At 38.7% G+C, this 14686-nt stretch overlaps 1 protein-coding gene across 1 annotated transcript in view; it reads left to right on the plus strand.

The window, feature by feature from the left end:
• TTC6 (tetratricopeptide repeat domain 6) overlaps positions 1-14686 on the plus strand; it is a 312748-nt gene that overhangs the window by 114377 nt on the left and 183685 nt on the right. Inside the window, exon 4 of the mRNA XM_049899504.1 lies at positions 12557-12649. Within this exon, the coding sequence (XP_049755461.1) occupies positions 12557-12649 (93 nt within the window). The remainder of the gene's footprint in view (positions 1-12556; positions 12650-14686) is intronic.

Below are 14686 nucleotides of genomic sequence, written 5' to 3' on the forward strand. Positions count from 1 at the left end.
TAGTTTCTATACATGATGGAACTACGAAGCACGTTGCTCACATGTGTTATTCTTGGCCCTATAGACATGTCTGTAATCTTTGGCTGATAGGTAAACCTCAGGAGTGACTTTAGTACTGAGTTAAAAGGGTGTCTGGGGGCCATATTCTTGGGGTTTCTCCAGTCTGTCATACCAGCAAGCCTGTTTTTTTTTTTTTGTGAATTTGAATTTTGTTCTACATTTTTCTCCTCTTTTTGGGACCCTCTATGGAAACCTTTGTGGTGTAGTGGTCAAGAGTTCGGCTGCTAACCAAAAGGTCAGCAGTTTGAATCCACCAGGTGCTCCTTGGAAACCCTATGGGGCAGTCCTGCTCTGTCCTGTAGGGTCACTATGAGCTGGAATCAACTCAATAGCAATAGTTTTTTTGTTTTTTTTTTCTACTGTGATTTCTGTCAGAGCAGTCAGTGGTGGTAACTGGGTACCAGCTAGTTGTTCTGGGCTCAGTCTGTTGGAGGTTGTGGTAGTTGTGGTCCATTAGCCCTCTGGACTAACCTTTCCCTTGTGTCTTTGAATCATTCCCCTTGGCTCCAGCCGGGATAGGGCCAGTAGATGTATCTTAGATGGCTGCTTACAGGCCTTTAAGACCTCGGATGCTACTCACCACAGTCAGATGTAAACACTTTCTTAATAGACTATGTTATGCAGTTGAGGTAGGTATCCCCCAAGACCATGGTCCCCAGCTCTCAGCTCTGTAGCTTGGTTCCTTAGGGTATAGGGGTGTGTCTGTGAAACTTCTCTGACTTTGTCCTGGTCAAGTTGTGCTGTCTTCCCCAGTATTGTGTACTGTCTTACCCTTCACCAAAGTTACCATTTATCTACTATCTAATTAGTGTTTTTCCCTTCCCACTCCTCCCTTCCCTTGTAGCCATCATTTTCACGTGTTTTTATAATAGTGGTCTCATACAGTATTTGCCCTTTTGTGATTGACTTATTTCTGTCAGCACAGTGCCCTCCAGATTCATCCATGTTGTCAGGTGTTTCGCGAATTCATCCTTGTTCTTTATTGTTGCACAGTATTCCATTGTGTGTATGTACCGTAGTTTTTCATTCATCTGTTGATGGGCACTTAGGTTGTTTCCATCTTTTTGCTATTGTGAACAATGCTGCAGTGAACATGGGTGTACATATGTCTATTCGTGTGATGGCTCTTATTTCTTTAGTATATATTCCTAGGAGTGAGATTGCTGGATCATATGGCATATCTATTTCTAGCCTTTTAAGGAAGCGCCATATCATTTTCAAAAATGGTTGCATCATGTTTCATTCCCACCAGCAGTGCATAAGAGTTCCAGTCTCCCCACAATCTCTCCAACATTTGTTATTTTCTGTTTTTTTGATTCACGCCAGTAATGTCGGGGTGAGAGAGTATCTGATTTGTAGTTTTGATTTGCATTTCTCTAATGGCTAGTGATCACAAGCATTTCCTCATGTGTCTGTTAGCTGCCTGACTGTCTTCTTTGGTGAAGTGTCTATTCATATCCTTTGCCCATTTTTAAGTTGGATTATTTATCTTTTTATTGTACAGGCATTGGGTTTTCCTATAGATTTTAGAGATTAGACCTTTGTCAGATATGTCATAGCTAAAATTTTTTTCCCAGTCCGTAGGTTCTCTTTTTACTCTTTTGTTGAAGTCTTTTGATGAGCTTAAGTGTTTAATTTTTAGAAGATCTCAGTTACCTAGCTTATCTTCTGATGCATGTGTATTGTTAATCATGGCTTGTATCCTGTTTATGCAGTATATTAGGCCCTCTAACGTTGACCCTATTTTTTGTTCCATGATATTTATATTTTTTGGTTTTATATTTAGGTCTTTGATCCATTTTGAACTAGTTTTTGTGTGTGGTGTGAGGTATGGGTCCTGTTTCATTTTTTTTGCAGATGGACATCCAGTTTTGCCAGCACCATTTGTTAAAAAGACTGTCTTTTCCCACTTTAATGGTCTTTGGGCCTTTGTCAAAGATCAGGTGGCCATAGGTAGATTGATTTACATCTGGGTTCTCGATTCTGTTCCATTGGTCAATGTGTCTGTCATAGTGCCAGTACCAGGCAGTTTTGACTACTGTACCTGTACAGTAGGTTCTGAGGTCAGTTAGTGCGAGGCCTCCTGTTTTGTTCTTCTTATTCAATAATGCATTACTTATCTGTCGCCTCTTTTCTTTCCATATAAAGTTAAAGAATGATGTTGGTATTTGGATCAGGATTGCATTGTATTTGTAGATTGCTTTGGGTAGAATTGACATTTTCACAATTTTGAGTTGCTATCCATGAGCATGGTGTGTTTTTCTGTTTATGTAGGCCTCTTTTGGTTTCTTGTAGTAGTGTTTTGTAGCTTTCTTTGTATAAGTCTTTTACACCCTGGTTAGAATTATTATTATTTTTTTAATTTAACTAATTTTTTTAGGGACTTATATAAATAATATTGTTTTCCTGAATTCCTTTTCATAGTTCTCTTTATTATATAGGAATCCCACTGATTTTTGTATGTTTGTCTTGTATCCGGCTACTCTGCTGAATTTTTATATTAGTTCCAGTAGTTTTCGTGTGGAGTCTTTAGGGTTCAACTAAGAACTTTGAGTCAAGTGATGACTTAAATAAACTTCTTCTCAGGGACAATGGCTAATTTTCTGCCCAGAGATTTTCTTGCTTGTGATTATTAGGAAGGTAAGCCCCAAAAAACCAAACCCGTTGCCATCAAATTGATTCCGACCCATAGCGATCCAATAGGACAGAATAGAACTGCCCCATAGGGTTTCCAATGAGCTTCTGGTGGATTCAAACTGCTGACCTTTTGGTTAGCAGCTGAACTCTTAACCACCACACCTCTAGGGTTTCCATTAGCAAGGTAGGTGAAGGGAAGTTAAGAATGTACATAATGTGTTACACATTCCTACAACTTCATATAAACTAAAGCAATAGATATTTTCCCTTTCAAATTTGAAGATGGCTGTCGGCAAAACCATTGTAGAGGATCAAATAATCACATACAATCGTACAGCTCATCACCATCCCTTGGAAATAGAGCTGGAGGGAGGGAGCAAGGGAACCACTGTGAAGATACCTTCCTTTCTAATTCTGCTTATCTGTGGTAATGGCACGTGTGTGCCTGCCCCAGATGTAGAAAAAGGACCTGAAAATTGGCCCAAGGAGTCTTTCTCTACTTAAAATGGTCTTTGTGTCTACTGGACACATTCAGTTCCTGTATGTGTTCAGTTCCAGTAAGTGCTGCCTCCTGCTCTAAGTGTTTAATCTGCCCCTTCCTCTCCTCAGCTTTTGTACAAATTTACCTTGTGCCTCTCTTGTGATGTGGATTGTAATTATTTATCTACATACCAATATATGAGTTCATCTAGGCTTTGAATACCTAAGAGATCAGAATCAAGTCTTAGTCTATCTTTCTCATTTTAGTAGATCAAATGAATGTTGAATTTCTAAGACCATAAACAACCTGAAGACATGGTTTTCTTCTGCCTTTTTATCCCTCATATCACCTTGCGTAATTCCTTGGACTGACTTAGTAGTCATTCTATAAATATTTGTTGAATCATGTAAATAAAATTATGCTTACTCTTGAAGCCCTGTATTTTATTGTTGAAGAATTTATTTATGTTATTAAATCATGTGTGAGGTTAGGAGGCTTCAGAAATGTTCTTATGAAGTCTGCCTTCAATCTGGCATTTCTACTACTAGACCCATATGAGAAAAGTTTAGAGGAGCTGGAATTTAATATGGAGAAGAGATAACTGAAGGCTAATTATTAATGTTCTTTTATTAATATCAATTTCATCCTTCATCTAAGGATGGTGTATACATTGCATAAGATATAAACATAGATTAAATGCTATTATATATAGATTTGTGTTTCTGAGGGAACTTATAGGATTTCTTTCACTGGCTTTGTTTAATAATGAGACAAAGAGCCATGTCCTTGGGGGTAGGATTATGACACATCCTGCTTTTAATAAGCTCTTTACTTCTCTGTGATTCTGTAGTTTTCACAAATACTGTGGCAGTGGTGCATGGAATGCTTCTTTTAAAGTTGTTGACAAATGTAATGAAATGTTAGATGACAATATTTCATGATGTATGGGATAATTATGTAGGGCAAAGAAGGGAGTATTAATTGCTAAGGCACATACTTTTTGGTTTGCTCAAGGATCTAGCACAAAATACTTAACTTTTTAATGGGTTTTCTCAAATAATTTTTTTTTGTAAAAAGCTAAGAGAAACTATGCAACAATAAATAGTAAGGAAGAAAACATATGTTTACCTAAATAATTGTGATTTCAAGAATTGTTACATGTTAGGTTCTCTAGGAAATGCCACAAAATGTCTAAAATGCTAGAGTTTTGCTTTTAGAGCCTATTTTAGTTATTTATTTCTTTATAAAAAGTCAACCCAACATTTAGTGACTTAAAACAGTGATCATTTATTTTCTCACATAGTTTCTGTGGGTCAAGAATGTAGTAGCAGCCTAACTGACTCATGATCTCTCATGAAATTGTGGTCAAGATCTTGTCTGGGTCTGCAGTCATTTGAAGGCTTGACTGGGGCTGGAGGATTTGTGTCTACATGGCTTATTCACAAGATTGGGGATTTGGTGGTGGCTGTTGGTGGGAGATCTCAGTTCCTTACCATATGAAGCTTTCCATAGGACTGCTGGAGTGTCCTCCTTTCCTCAGAGTGAGCGATCTAAGTGACAGCAAGGCAGAAGCTGCAACGCACACCATTTCTGTTCTCTTCTATTGATTACACAGGTCAGCCCTACTCAGTGCTGGAGGGGACTAATCAAGGGCATGAATATCAGGAGGTGGGATCATAGGTAGCCATCTTGGATGCTGGTTACCAGAGCATTTTTGTAATAAGATATGAAAATGGTGCTACAAATGTGTTTTGTTGAATATCAAGATAGGTTAAGCTGTGTATTCACTTGTTGAGTTTTATTTCAGTTAAAGTTTTTGAATGGTTTTACAATGGAGAACATTTTAGAAAATCTGATTTATTATGATTTGATTCAGGGACCGCAAAAACAAATAGTTTTTCTGAATTAATGTTATTTGAGAAAACATAAATAGTTTGTGTCTTGGAAGTTTTAGTTTTATAGATTCCTGTTGACTAAGTAAACAAAAGTGGTGTAAGACCTTTTAAAATTAATTGATATAGGCACACAACTATTTTTAGGCAGTCTTATATTAAGATATGAAATAAGAACTGCCCTTTCCCACCTCCAAGGGCCCAGCTCTCCCAAAATTTATTTTTCAATGGCATAATTGGAATGGGTAATTTTTCTAATTTTTATACTCATCCATATTTCTTTCTGTAAATTGGATGCTTATTGAACTTGGAGCCTGTGCTTAATAATTTACTTGATTGAATATACTGCTTTGTAGTTTTATAAACATGACAAGTTTGATATTTTTGTTTCTCTAGCTAGGTTGTAAACTTCTTGAGGGACAGAATCTTGGCTTGTATTTCTTTGGATTCCTAGCTTTGAAGCACTTGAGCACAGTGCTGCTCACATGGCTGGTCATAGCTAAATAAATAGTTGGTTCTTAATTCATTAAAAAAAGAAAACTTAATTCATAGGAATGTTATATCTGACAGAGGAGATACCTAGAAGCAGGCATATTAACCTAAATTTCTCTGTGTGCTTTTGAAAGGAAAAGCCTAGATTCTGCATTGTCTTCTTTAGTATAAATGTCAAAGAGTAAAGAACAGTGCATTGCCCAACCATAACCTTGATCATGCTCTGGACGTATTTTTTCTGATTGCATCTGTTTTAATGCTTTAGATGACCTGGTTAATACAAGCATTTCATGAATGCCTCAATAATTTTTTTTGTTTCTATAAACAGGGTATAGCTTTATGGTATAGGGTAGCTATCAGAGAATAATATTACAAAAAGCAGAAATCATACCTGACATTCAGTAATTATGTTGTTGTTGTTAGGTGCCGTCAATTCCGACTCATTGCAACCCTATGTATGACAGAACAAAACATTGCCTGGTCCTGCACCATCCTTACAGTCATTGTTATGTTTAAGCCCATTTTTGCAGCACCTGTGTCAGTCCATCTCACTGAGGGTCCTCCTCTTTTTCACTGACCCACTATTCTACCAAGCATGATGTCCTTCTTCAGAGACTGGTCCCTCCTGATAACGTGTCCAAAGTATGTGAGACGAAGTCTCACCCTCCTTGCTTCTAATGAGCATTCTGGCTATTCTTCTGGCAGTCCGTGCTATATTCATTATTCTTCACCAACACCATAATTCAAAGGCATCAGTTCATTCTTGGTCTTTATTCATCATCCAGCTTTCACGTGCACATGGGGTGATTGAAAACACCATGGATTGGGCCAGGTGCATCTTAGTCCTTAAAGTGATTATAGAAATATTTCATTTTTTGAAGAGGCTTAAGTCATGGACTATTCTGTTAGGACTTTGTGGAGAAGATGCTGTAACTATGAAGATACAGACAGTACCTGTAGCAATTTTGATGTTTAAATTTATATGGCAACCATTCAAGTTCTTTTCAAATCACATTTTTGAAATGTTTCTTTTCAAATCACATTTTTCAGAACTGACAGTTCTGTTGAACATAGAGTCCAACCACCCAGAACAATCATATAAAATATTTAGTAAAACAATAATCAAATGTGGTTTAAGAATGAATGCAAAGCAGCCCTGACACATTTTTGTGCCTGTAAGCAGGATTCTACAGGCCAGTGCCGGCAGGGTTTTGCATGTGGGAAGCTAGAGAAAGTCAATGCAAATCAGGGCAGTTTCTCAAGAAAGTAACATGTGTGGACAAGTATTTGTTTATGGCCACAAAATGCCTTTTCTTTCCTTCTCTCTGAAACCTGAACTTCACAGTAAGTTGTTTAAAGGCTGTGAAAGGGTACAAGTTAGAAACGCTCTTTTGGCCAGCCTCATTTGAGGAGAGCCTGGGTTGCATGAGGAGGGGTGAGGGGGAAGTTGCTCTCCCCGCTCCTTTTTTTTTTTAGTTAACTTTTATTGAGCTTCAAGTGAACGTTTACAAATCAAGTCAGTCTGTCACATATAAGTTTATATACATCTTACTCCTTACTCCCACTTGCTCTCCCCCTAATGAGTCAGCCCTTCCAGTCTCTCCTTTCGTGACAATTTTGCCAGCTTCCAACTCTCTCTATCCTCCCATCCCCCCTCCAGACAGGAGATGCCAACACAGTCTCAAGTGTCCACCTGATTCCCCCCTCCTTTTTTAATGATGACTGAAAAAATAGCAGGCCTGCCTCACAGGCCTGGGGAACACTACCACTTCTGTTGCTGGTCCATCTGCTTGTAGCAGTTTAGAGGAAGGATCGTGTGCTCTGTTTGTTTGAAATACTGCACAGCACACTTTGGTGCTCAAAGCCTTGGTTTCAATGTCTGTGAAATTCCAGTTTCCTTCAGACTTTACTGATTTTTCAAGTTCCTTCCAGCTCTGAAATTCTGGATTCCAAGTTATGTCACAGGTAGATGGTGCTCTGTGAAACACATGAAAAATGTGTCCAGGATTTTGAAACTGGACTGCCCAGAGCTTTACAAGTATTTATGGGGTATTTAAAATTTGTTCAGCACTCTGCTGGACCCTGTGGAAGATGTAGAAATGTACTATTCACTCTATAATTCAGTTAGGGAGATAAAAAAAAAAAATTTTTTTTTTTTTATAATCAATTCATGTTAGATAACATGCTGATTTTATTTCTTCAAACATTACTTTCTGATTTCCTTCTTCCTTTCTCTCTATTCTGTTCCTTCTCATTTCATTACCCAAGCTGGTCTTACCCTCTTGTTAAACCTATTAGTCCTTCTCTTCTTTCTTTGGTTTCTTCTTTAGGATAATGGCAACTGAAATGGCAAATGTTATTCAGTTTACCCCTGGACACCTGGCTTCATGGGTACCCTATCAGTGGTGCTAACCAATTTGTATTAGGTGACTGTATAAAACTCATCAAACATATATAAAACAAACACACCCGTACAGAATTATTGCTAGATATCTGAATAAGAGAAGTAGTATGACCAATGAGACAATTCATGAATAGTGCTCTATTTCTTGCACAGAAGCTAGAATATATATCAGCATTTCTTAAAGTGTGGGTTGCAGATGACTTGTATCAGAATCAACTTGAGCAGTTGTTAAAAGTAGAGATTTCAGAACTACCATGCAACCCAGAAATCCCACTCCTAGGAATATACCCTAGAGATACAAGAGCCTTCATACAAACAGATATATGCACACCCATGTTTATTGCAGCTCTGTTTACAATAGCAAAAAGTTGGAAGCAACCAAGGTGTCCATCAACGGATGAATGGGTAAATAAATTGTGGTATATTCACACAATGGAATACTACGCATTGATAAAGAACAGTGACGAATCTCTGAAACATTTCATAACATGGAGGAACCTGGAGGGCATTATGCTGAGCGAAATTAGTCAGAGGCAAAAGGACAAATATTGTATAAGACCACTATTATAAGATCTTGAGAAATAGTAAACCTGAGAAGAACACATACTTTTGTGGTTACGAGGGGGGGAGGGAGGGAGGGAGGGAGAGGGTTTTTTATTGATTAATCAGTAGATAAGAACTGCTTTAGGTGAAGGGAAAGACAACACTCAATACATGGAAGGTCAGCTCAATTGGACTGGACCAAAAACAAAGAAGTTTCCGGGATAAAATGAATGCTTCAAAGGTCAGCGGAGCAAGTGCGGGGGTCTGGGGAACATGGTTTGCGGGGACTTCTAAGTCAATTGGCAAAATAATTCTATTATGAAATCATTCTGTATCCCACTTTGAAATGTGGCGTCTGGGGTCTTAAATGCTAACAAGCGGCCATCTAAGATGCAGCAATTGGTCTCAACCCACCTGGAGCAAAGGAAAATGAAGAACACCAAGGCCACACGACAAGAGCCCAAGAGACAGAAAGGGCCACATGAACCAGCGACCTACATCATCCTGAGACCAGAAGAACTAGTTGGTGCCCGGCCACAATCGATGACTGCCCTGACAGGGAGCACAGCAGAGGACCCCTGAGGGAGCAGGAGATCAGTGGGATACAGACCCCAAATTCTCATAAAAAGACCAAACTTAATGGTCTGACTGAGACTGGAGGAATCCCGGCGGCCATGCTCCCCAGACCTTCAGTTGACACAGGACAGGAACCATCCCCGAAGACAACTCATCAGAAATGAAAGGGACTGGTCAGCGGGTGGGAGAGAGACGCTGATGAAGAGTGAGCTAATTATATGAGGTGGACACTTGAGATTGTGTTGGCAACTCTTGTCTGGAGGGGGGATGGGAGGATAGAGAGAGAGGGAAGCCGGCAAAATTGTCAAGAAAGGAGAGACTGAAAGGGCTGACTCAAGAGGGGGAGAGCAAGTGGGAGTAGGGAGTGAGATGTATGTAAACTTATATGTGACAGACTGATTGGATTTGTAAACGTTCACTTGAAGCTTAATAAAAGTTATTAAAAAAAAAAAAAAAAGTAGAGATTTCTCAAACCCCATTCCAAACTCACTGAATCATAATATTTAAGAGTAGAGCTTGGGGAATTTCATTTTGAAGACCCCTAGTGTGTTTCTTAGGTAAGAGAACTTAGAGGTGGCAGTTCCTTGGAACACTGGTGATGACGACTAACACCCCAAAAGACAAGCTTAAGTAATGTAATTTGTGCAGTAAACCTCTTTCACCTCCTCCCTAATCCTTCTTTAATCCATCTTGAATTAATACTGATATGTGGTTTACAACTCTGCCTTAGCCTTCGCTTCCAGCTTGCATAGAGCCTTAAGGTCAGCCAGAGGTGAAATCTTAGGACCTTCTCAGGTCTTTCCTGGGCACCTGTACAAGCCCTTGGGCTGTGAACAGACTTATGCATGCACAAGGCCTTCTAGATTACCGGGAATATATCCAAACTTTTCAAAGCCTCTATGGATATCTTATTCCCCAGATTTTCCTTTTAAGCTTTTTAGTCTATTGTTTGCTCTGTTATCCTCCACCTCAGGCAGTCATGATGTTAAAATTCTTGCCTGTAGTTGTTTTCTACATTCCCTGGAAAAGGGCTTTTTCACGGCGGGTAAGCTCTAACTCAAGTCAAATAAAGATAGCTTTGTAAGTGAGGTCTTCCATGGAACCAAAAGACAGTCAGATATTGACAGATTTTTGAGAATTAGATTTTTAAAGAGTTTCAGCTCTGTTCTTATCCCTTCAGTGGCTGCCAGGTTGCACTGAGAATGAGGCTCTTAATTTTTAAGGCTGCTACATAGCAGGAGGAGCCCTGGTGGTGCACTCAGCCGCTAATCGAAAGGTCGGTGGTTTGAACCCACCGGCTGCTCTGCAGGAGAAGGATGTGGCATTCTGCTTCCATCAAGATTTACAGCCTTGGAAACCCCTTGGGGCAGTTCTACTCTGTCCTACTGGGTTGCTATGAGTCAGAATCCACTTGATGGCAATGAGTTTGAGTTTTTTTTTTCTTTGACATAGCTAAGAGTGGGGGATGGACTAGTGCAAGTTAAAATGCCACAAAATTCACTAGTATACTGATATTCAGTTGTTTTTCATGAATAAACACTCCTCAGGTTGCTAAGTGTCTTTCAACAAAAAATTATGAAACATAAAACAAAGTAAGAAAGTATAGCCCATAAAAAAAAAACCAAAAAACAAAAAACCCAGTGCTCTCGAGTCGATTTGCACTCATAGCAACCCTATAGCGACCCTACAGGACAGAGTAGAACTGCCCGTAGAGTTTCCAAGGAGCACCTGGTGGCTTCGAACTGCTGACCCTTTGGTTAGCAGCCGTAGCACTTAACCACTACGCCACCAGGGTTTCCCAGTATAGCGCATACACGGGGGGAAAAAATTAGTAGAAACTGTCCCTGAGTAAGCCCAGACATTGAATTTATTAGACAAAGACTTTAAATATCAGTGTTGTGGATTTTCATATATTTGTTTGTCTTTGTAGATATTTTACTGAGGAGCTGGGAGGAGCTATTGTTGACTGTCCTGATGCTGCTTGAAGCTAATTTCTTTTGCTCAACATAATATTTTCAAAAATTGTTGTTCAACATAATACTTTTGAGATTTATTAATTTGTTGCTTAAATCAGTGTCTTATTGTTATTTTGAGAATGGGAATTTAACTTGTTATTGCTGTTGTGAGATATTTGTTGAGTTTCTTAGATATGTTTCTTACCTCTAATTTGGTCTAATAGCTTTTCAGTTGACTTTTTTTTTTTTTCCAATGTCTTGTCATAAAATTTATTAATAGTGACATTTTGGTTTTCTCTTTTATTCTACTTATACTGCATAAGATCTTTTGTTTTTGCATTGGCTCCAACCTGTCTCACGCCCTGTTATAAAACACAGTTCCTGGTGCAGAGGTCTCTTATGGAGTTAGGAAAGTTGTTTCCTGTTTCTCTTTTTTCTCTCAGAAATGGATGCTAAATTGTATTGACAGTTTTTCTTAACATTTATTGAGGTGATTATATGTATTTCCATGTTAGTCTACTAATCTAATAAATTAACAATGAATTATCTATGTAGTTCTGGGAAAACCTTTTTATTCAAGTTCTATTAATCTCTAAATTATACTGCTTGATATTTATTTGGGAATTTTGCATTGATATTTATAAGTGAGGTAAGCCACAGGTTTCTTTCCTGAGGTTTTTTAATTCATCTTTGACATCATTATGTAATCCAAAGGGAATGCATTGAGAAATTTCTTTGAAGTATTTTATTATGAAATATTTCAAGTGTAGAACAAGTACTCATCATTAAGATTTGTCAAAATTTAATATTTTACCACATTTACTTCCAATTGCTTAAATAAATAAAACATGGCACATAGAGTTGAGGCACCTTTTGTACCTCTCCCCAATAGTTTCCTCCCTTCTCAGAGCTGAACAATACCCTGAACTTTGTATTTATCATTATGTGTTTGTACTTCAACAATATATTTATAAATCTATAAGAATGTAAAGAATTATTTACTGACTTTCACATTTAGTGCCTAAGTAGTATACTTATTAAGTATCACTATAGTTATTAAGTATATATTATTACGAGTGAAGTCTCTGGAGGCTGATAGTCTTGGTTTGAAATTTCCCATTATAACTGTGGATTTGTCTATTTCTCCTTTTAGTTTGGTCAGTTTTTCTTTTATGTATATTGAAGCTCTATCATTAGTGTATACTGCTGTGTCTTCTTAGTGACTTGACCCTTTTATTATTCTGGAACGACCCTCTGCGCTGTTTCAGAGTACCTGGTTTGATATTACCTATTTGACTTTTTAAATCTGATGATGTATCTGTGGAGATCAACACTTAAAAAGCCATGAACTTGTAATGAAAAAAAAAATTTCTATTGTACCTTTTGTTCCATATTTCTCCTTTGTTGCATCGACTAAATTATATTTCTCCTTTATTGCATTATATTGACTGAATACACTGAATAATGTGTCTCACTAATTTTTAAAATTGGCTTTGTTTTCTTTTCTCCCTTCAAGGATGTTTCTTTAACGGGGAAAATGCAGTGGCACAAAACATCTCAGATACAATCCGAGCAGGGATTACAGATAAATACTGAGGAACCTCAAATGGTAAAGTCTTTAATAAATATCTTCCTCACCCATATTAGAATGGAGTCTCTGGGTGTGCAAATGGTTAAACGCTCAGCTGCTAACTGGAATGTGGGAGGTTTGAGTCTACCCAGAGGCACCTTGGAAGAAAGGCCTGGCAGTTTACCTTTGAAAGATCACAGCCATTGAAAACCCGATGGAGTACAGTTCTACTCTGAAACACATGGGGTTGCCATGAGTCAGAAATCTACTAGAAGAAAACTGGCTTTTTTTTTTTTTTTTGATATAATAATAGTCTGCCTCTTATTGTTTGAGTGCTGATCTAGAGAGTAGTTTTTAAAAAAATTTCCTCTGATTTATTTTAGTAAAAAAAAGAAATTTTTTTTTTTTTTTTTTTAGAGGTGCGTTTAATTCCAGGCACATCTAACCCAATATCAATTAGGAATCCTGGTTTTTCTGACTCTCTGCTGATGTCTACCTATAGACCTTCTGAGTTAAAGCACAAAATTCTTTTCAAGAGGTAAAGAATTAACAACTCTTCTGGTCTAGAGACATTCAGATCTAGAAAATAGTTCGAGAATTACTAAAACATTCTTAGTTTACAAGAGAGCATCATCTTACCCTTTACACCTACTCTTCACTTACTGTTTCCTTATCTGATGTTTTGCATTTATGACAATAGAAAAAAATCTGCTATCTGACTATTTTGTGCATTTATAAGAGGCCAACTCCAGAGGGGGAGGAGGAGGAGGAGGAGAGTGAGGTTTGTGAGAGGGAATAAGGTCATGTGGGTCCCTGGCAGATCATATTACCTGGACTGGTCCCAGGATCTGGGCTGGGCCTGTGGTGAGCATGGGGCAGGCGGCCTGTGAGGAGGTGGCAGGAGCAGGGACCTCAGAAGTCAGGCGGTGGCTCAGAGTTTCTTTTTCCAAAGAGGCCTGTCTGCCACCTCTGCAGCCTCAGTTGGGCCCAGGTAGCTGGGCCTCACCTGCCTGTAGGCCCAGGAACAGCCCGCCACCAAGGCCTGTGTCCAGGCTGGTGGAGCAGGAAGGTGGGTCTGCGAGGAGGCCTGGAGTGCGGCCAGGAGATGGCAAGACTCTACTGCTCCAGATGCAGTGGGCAACCCCTGACCGCCACCACCCCGCCAACCCCCAAGGGCTCAGCTGTGGTGGGGAAGGGGGGCCTGCCATGCCACGTACATCCAGAGAAGCGCAGGAGTGTCTAACCACACCGAAGGCTGGGCATGGCCCTGACTCTTCTATAATGCTGGTTTTCACATGATGACCTGGCCTTTGTAACCTAACCATGTTGGTAAAGTGGAGTGGGTGTGTTTAGTTAGAATTGTTGAAAGCATTGACAAGGGGAGAATTTTGTAGGGAAATATGGATAGTTAGTGACAGAAATTAGTTTTAGAAATAAAACTCCCTTTTCATGTATTATTGGCAGAATACTTGTGGTAGTCAAAGGAATCTGGAACATATTCTGTGTGAGTGGGAAGTGTCTTTCTGTGTACAGAAATCTGCATTTACATCAAACAAATGATGGCATGATGATCAACTCCTTTACAAAGGATTTGTGAAATGATATTAAATAGCAAGCTTCTTTAGTTCCCGAGAATATGATCCCACATACATAAAAATTCAGATCACCCTTCGTTTTAAGGAAAACACCACGTTAAAAGAGGATACAGAACCTTTTCACAACAGCCATGGATGCTGTAATGTTAGAATTACCATGAATGGTAAACTACTAGAGTTTGAGATCCATCTGGATTGAGACATGTCTTTTTCCCCTTTGTAGTTCCATCCTCTGCCTAGGTCTCAACAAAAGGTATGTGGATAAATGAATTGTGCAGGTTACCACACTTGCTGTGGGCTTATAACTGGTATCTAGGGTAGCTGCATCTAGGTTGCATCATTTCCAGGTAGATAAAAAAAAAAAAAAAAACTGACCTTTAAATCTTTGTAATAGGCATATTAAGCTGAAAACACAAGATTGATTAAGCTTAGAAAAATAGCAATCTTCATTAATAGAATAAACCTGACTTGGTACCATTAG

The sequence above is a fragment of the Elephas maximus genome, chromosome 10, assembly GCF_024166365.1.
Source record: "Elephas maximus indicus isolate mEleMax1 chromosome 10, mEleMax1 primary haplotype, whole genome shotgun sequence".
NCBI classification, from domain to species: Eukaryota; Metazoa; Chordata; class Mammalia; order Proboscidea; family Elephantidae; genus Elephas; species Elephas maximus.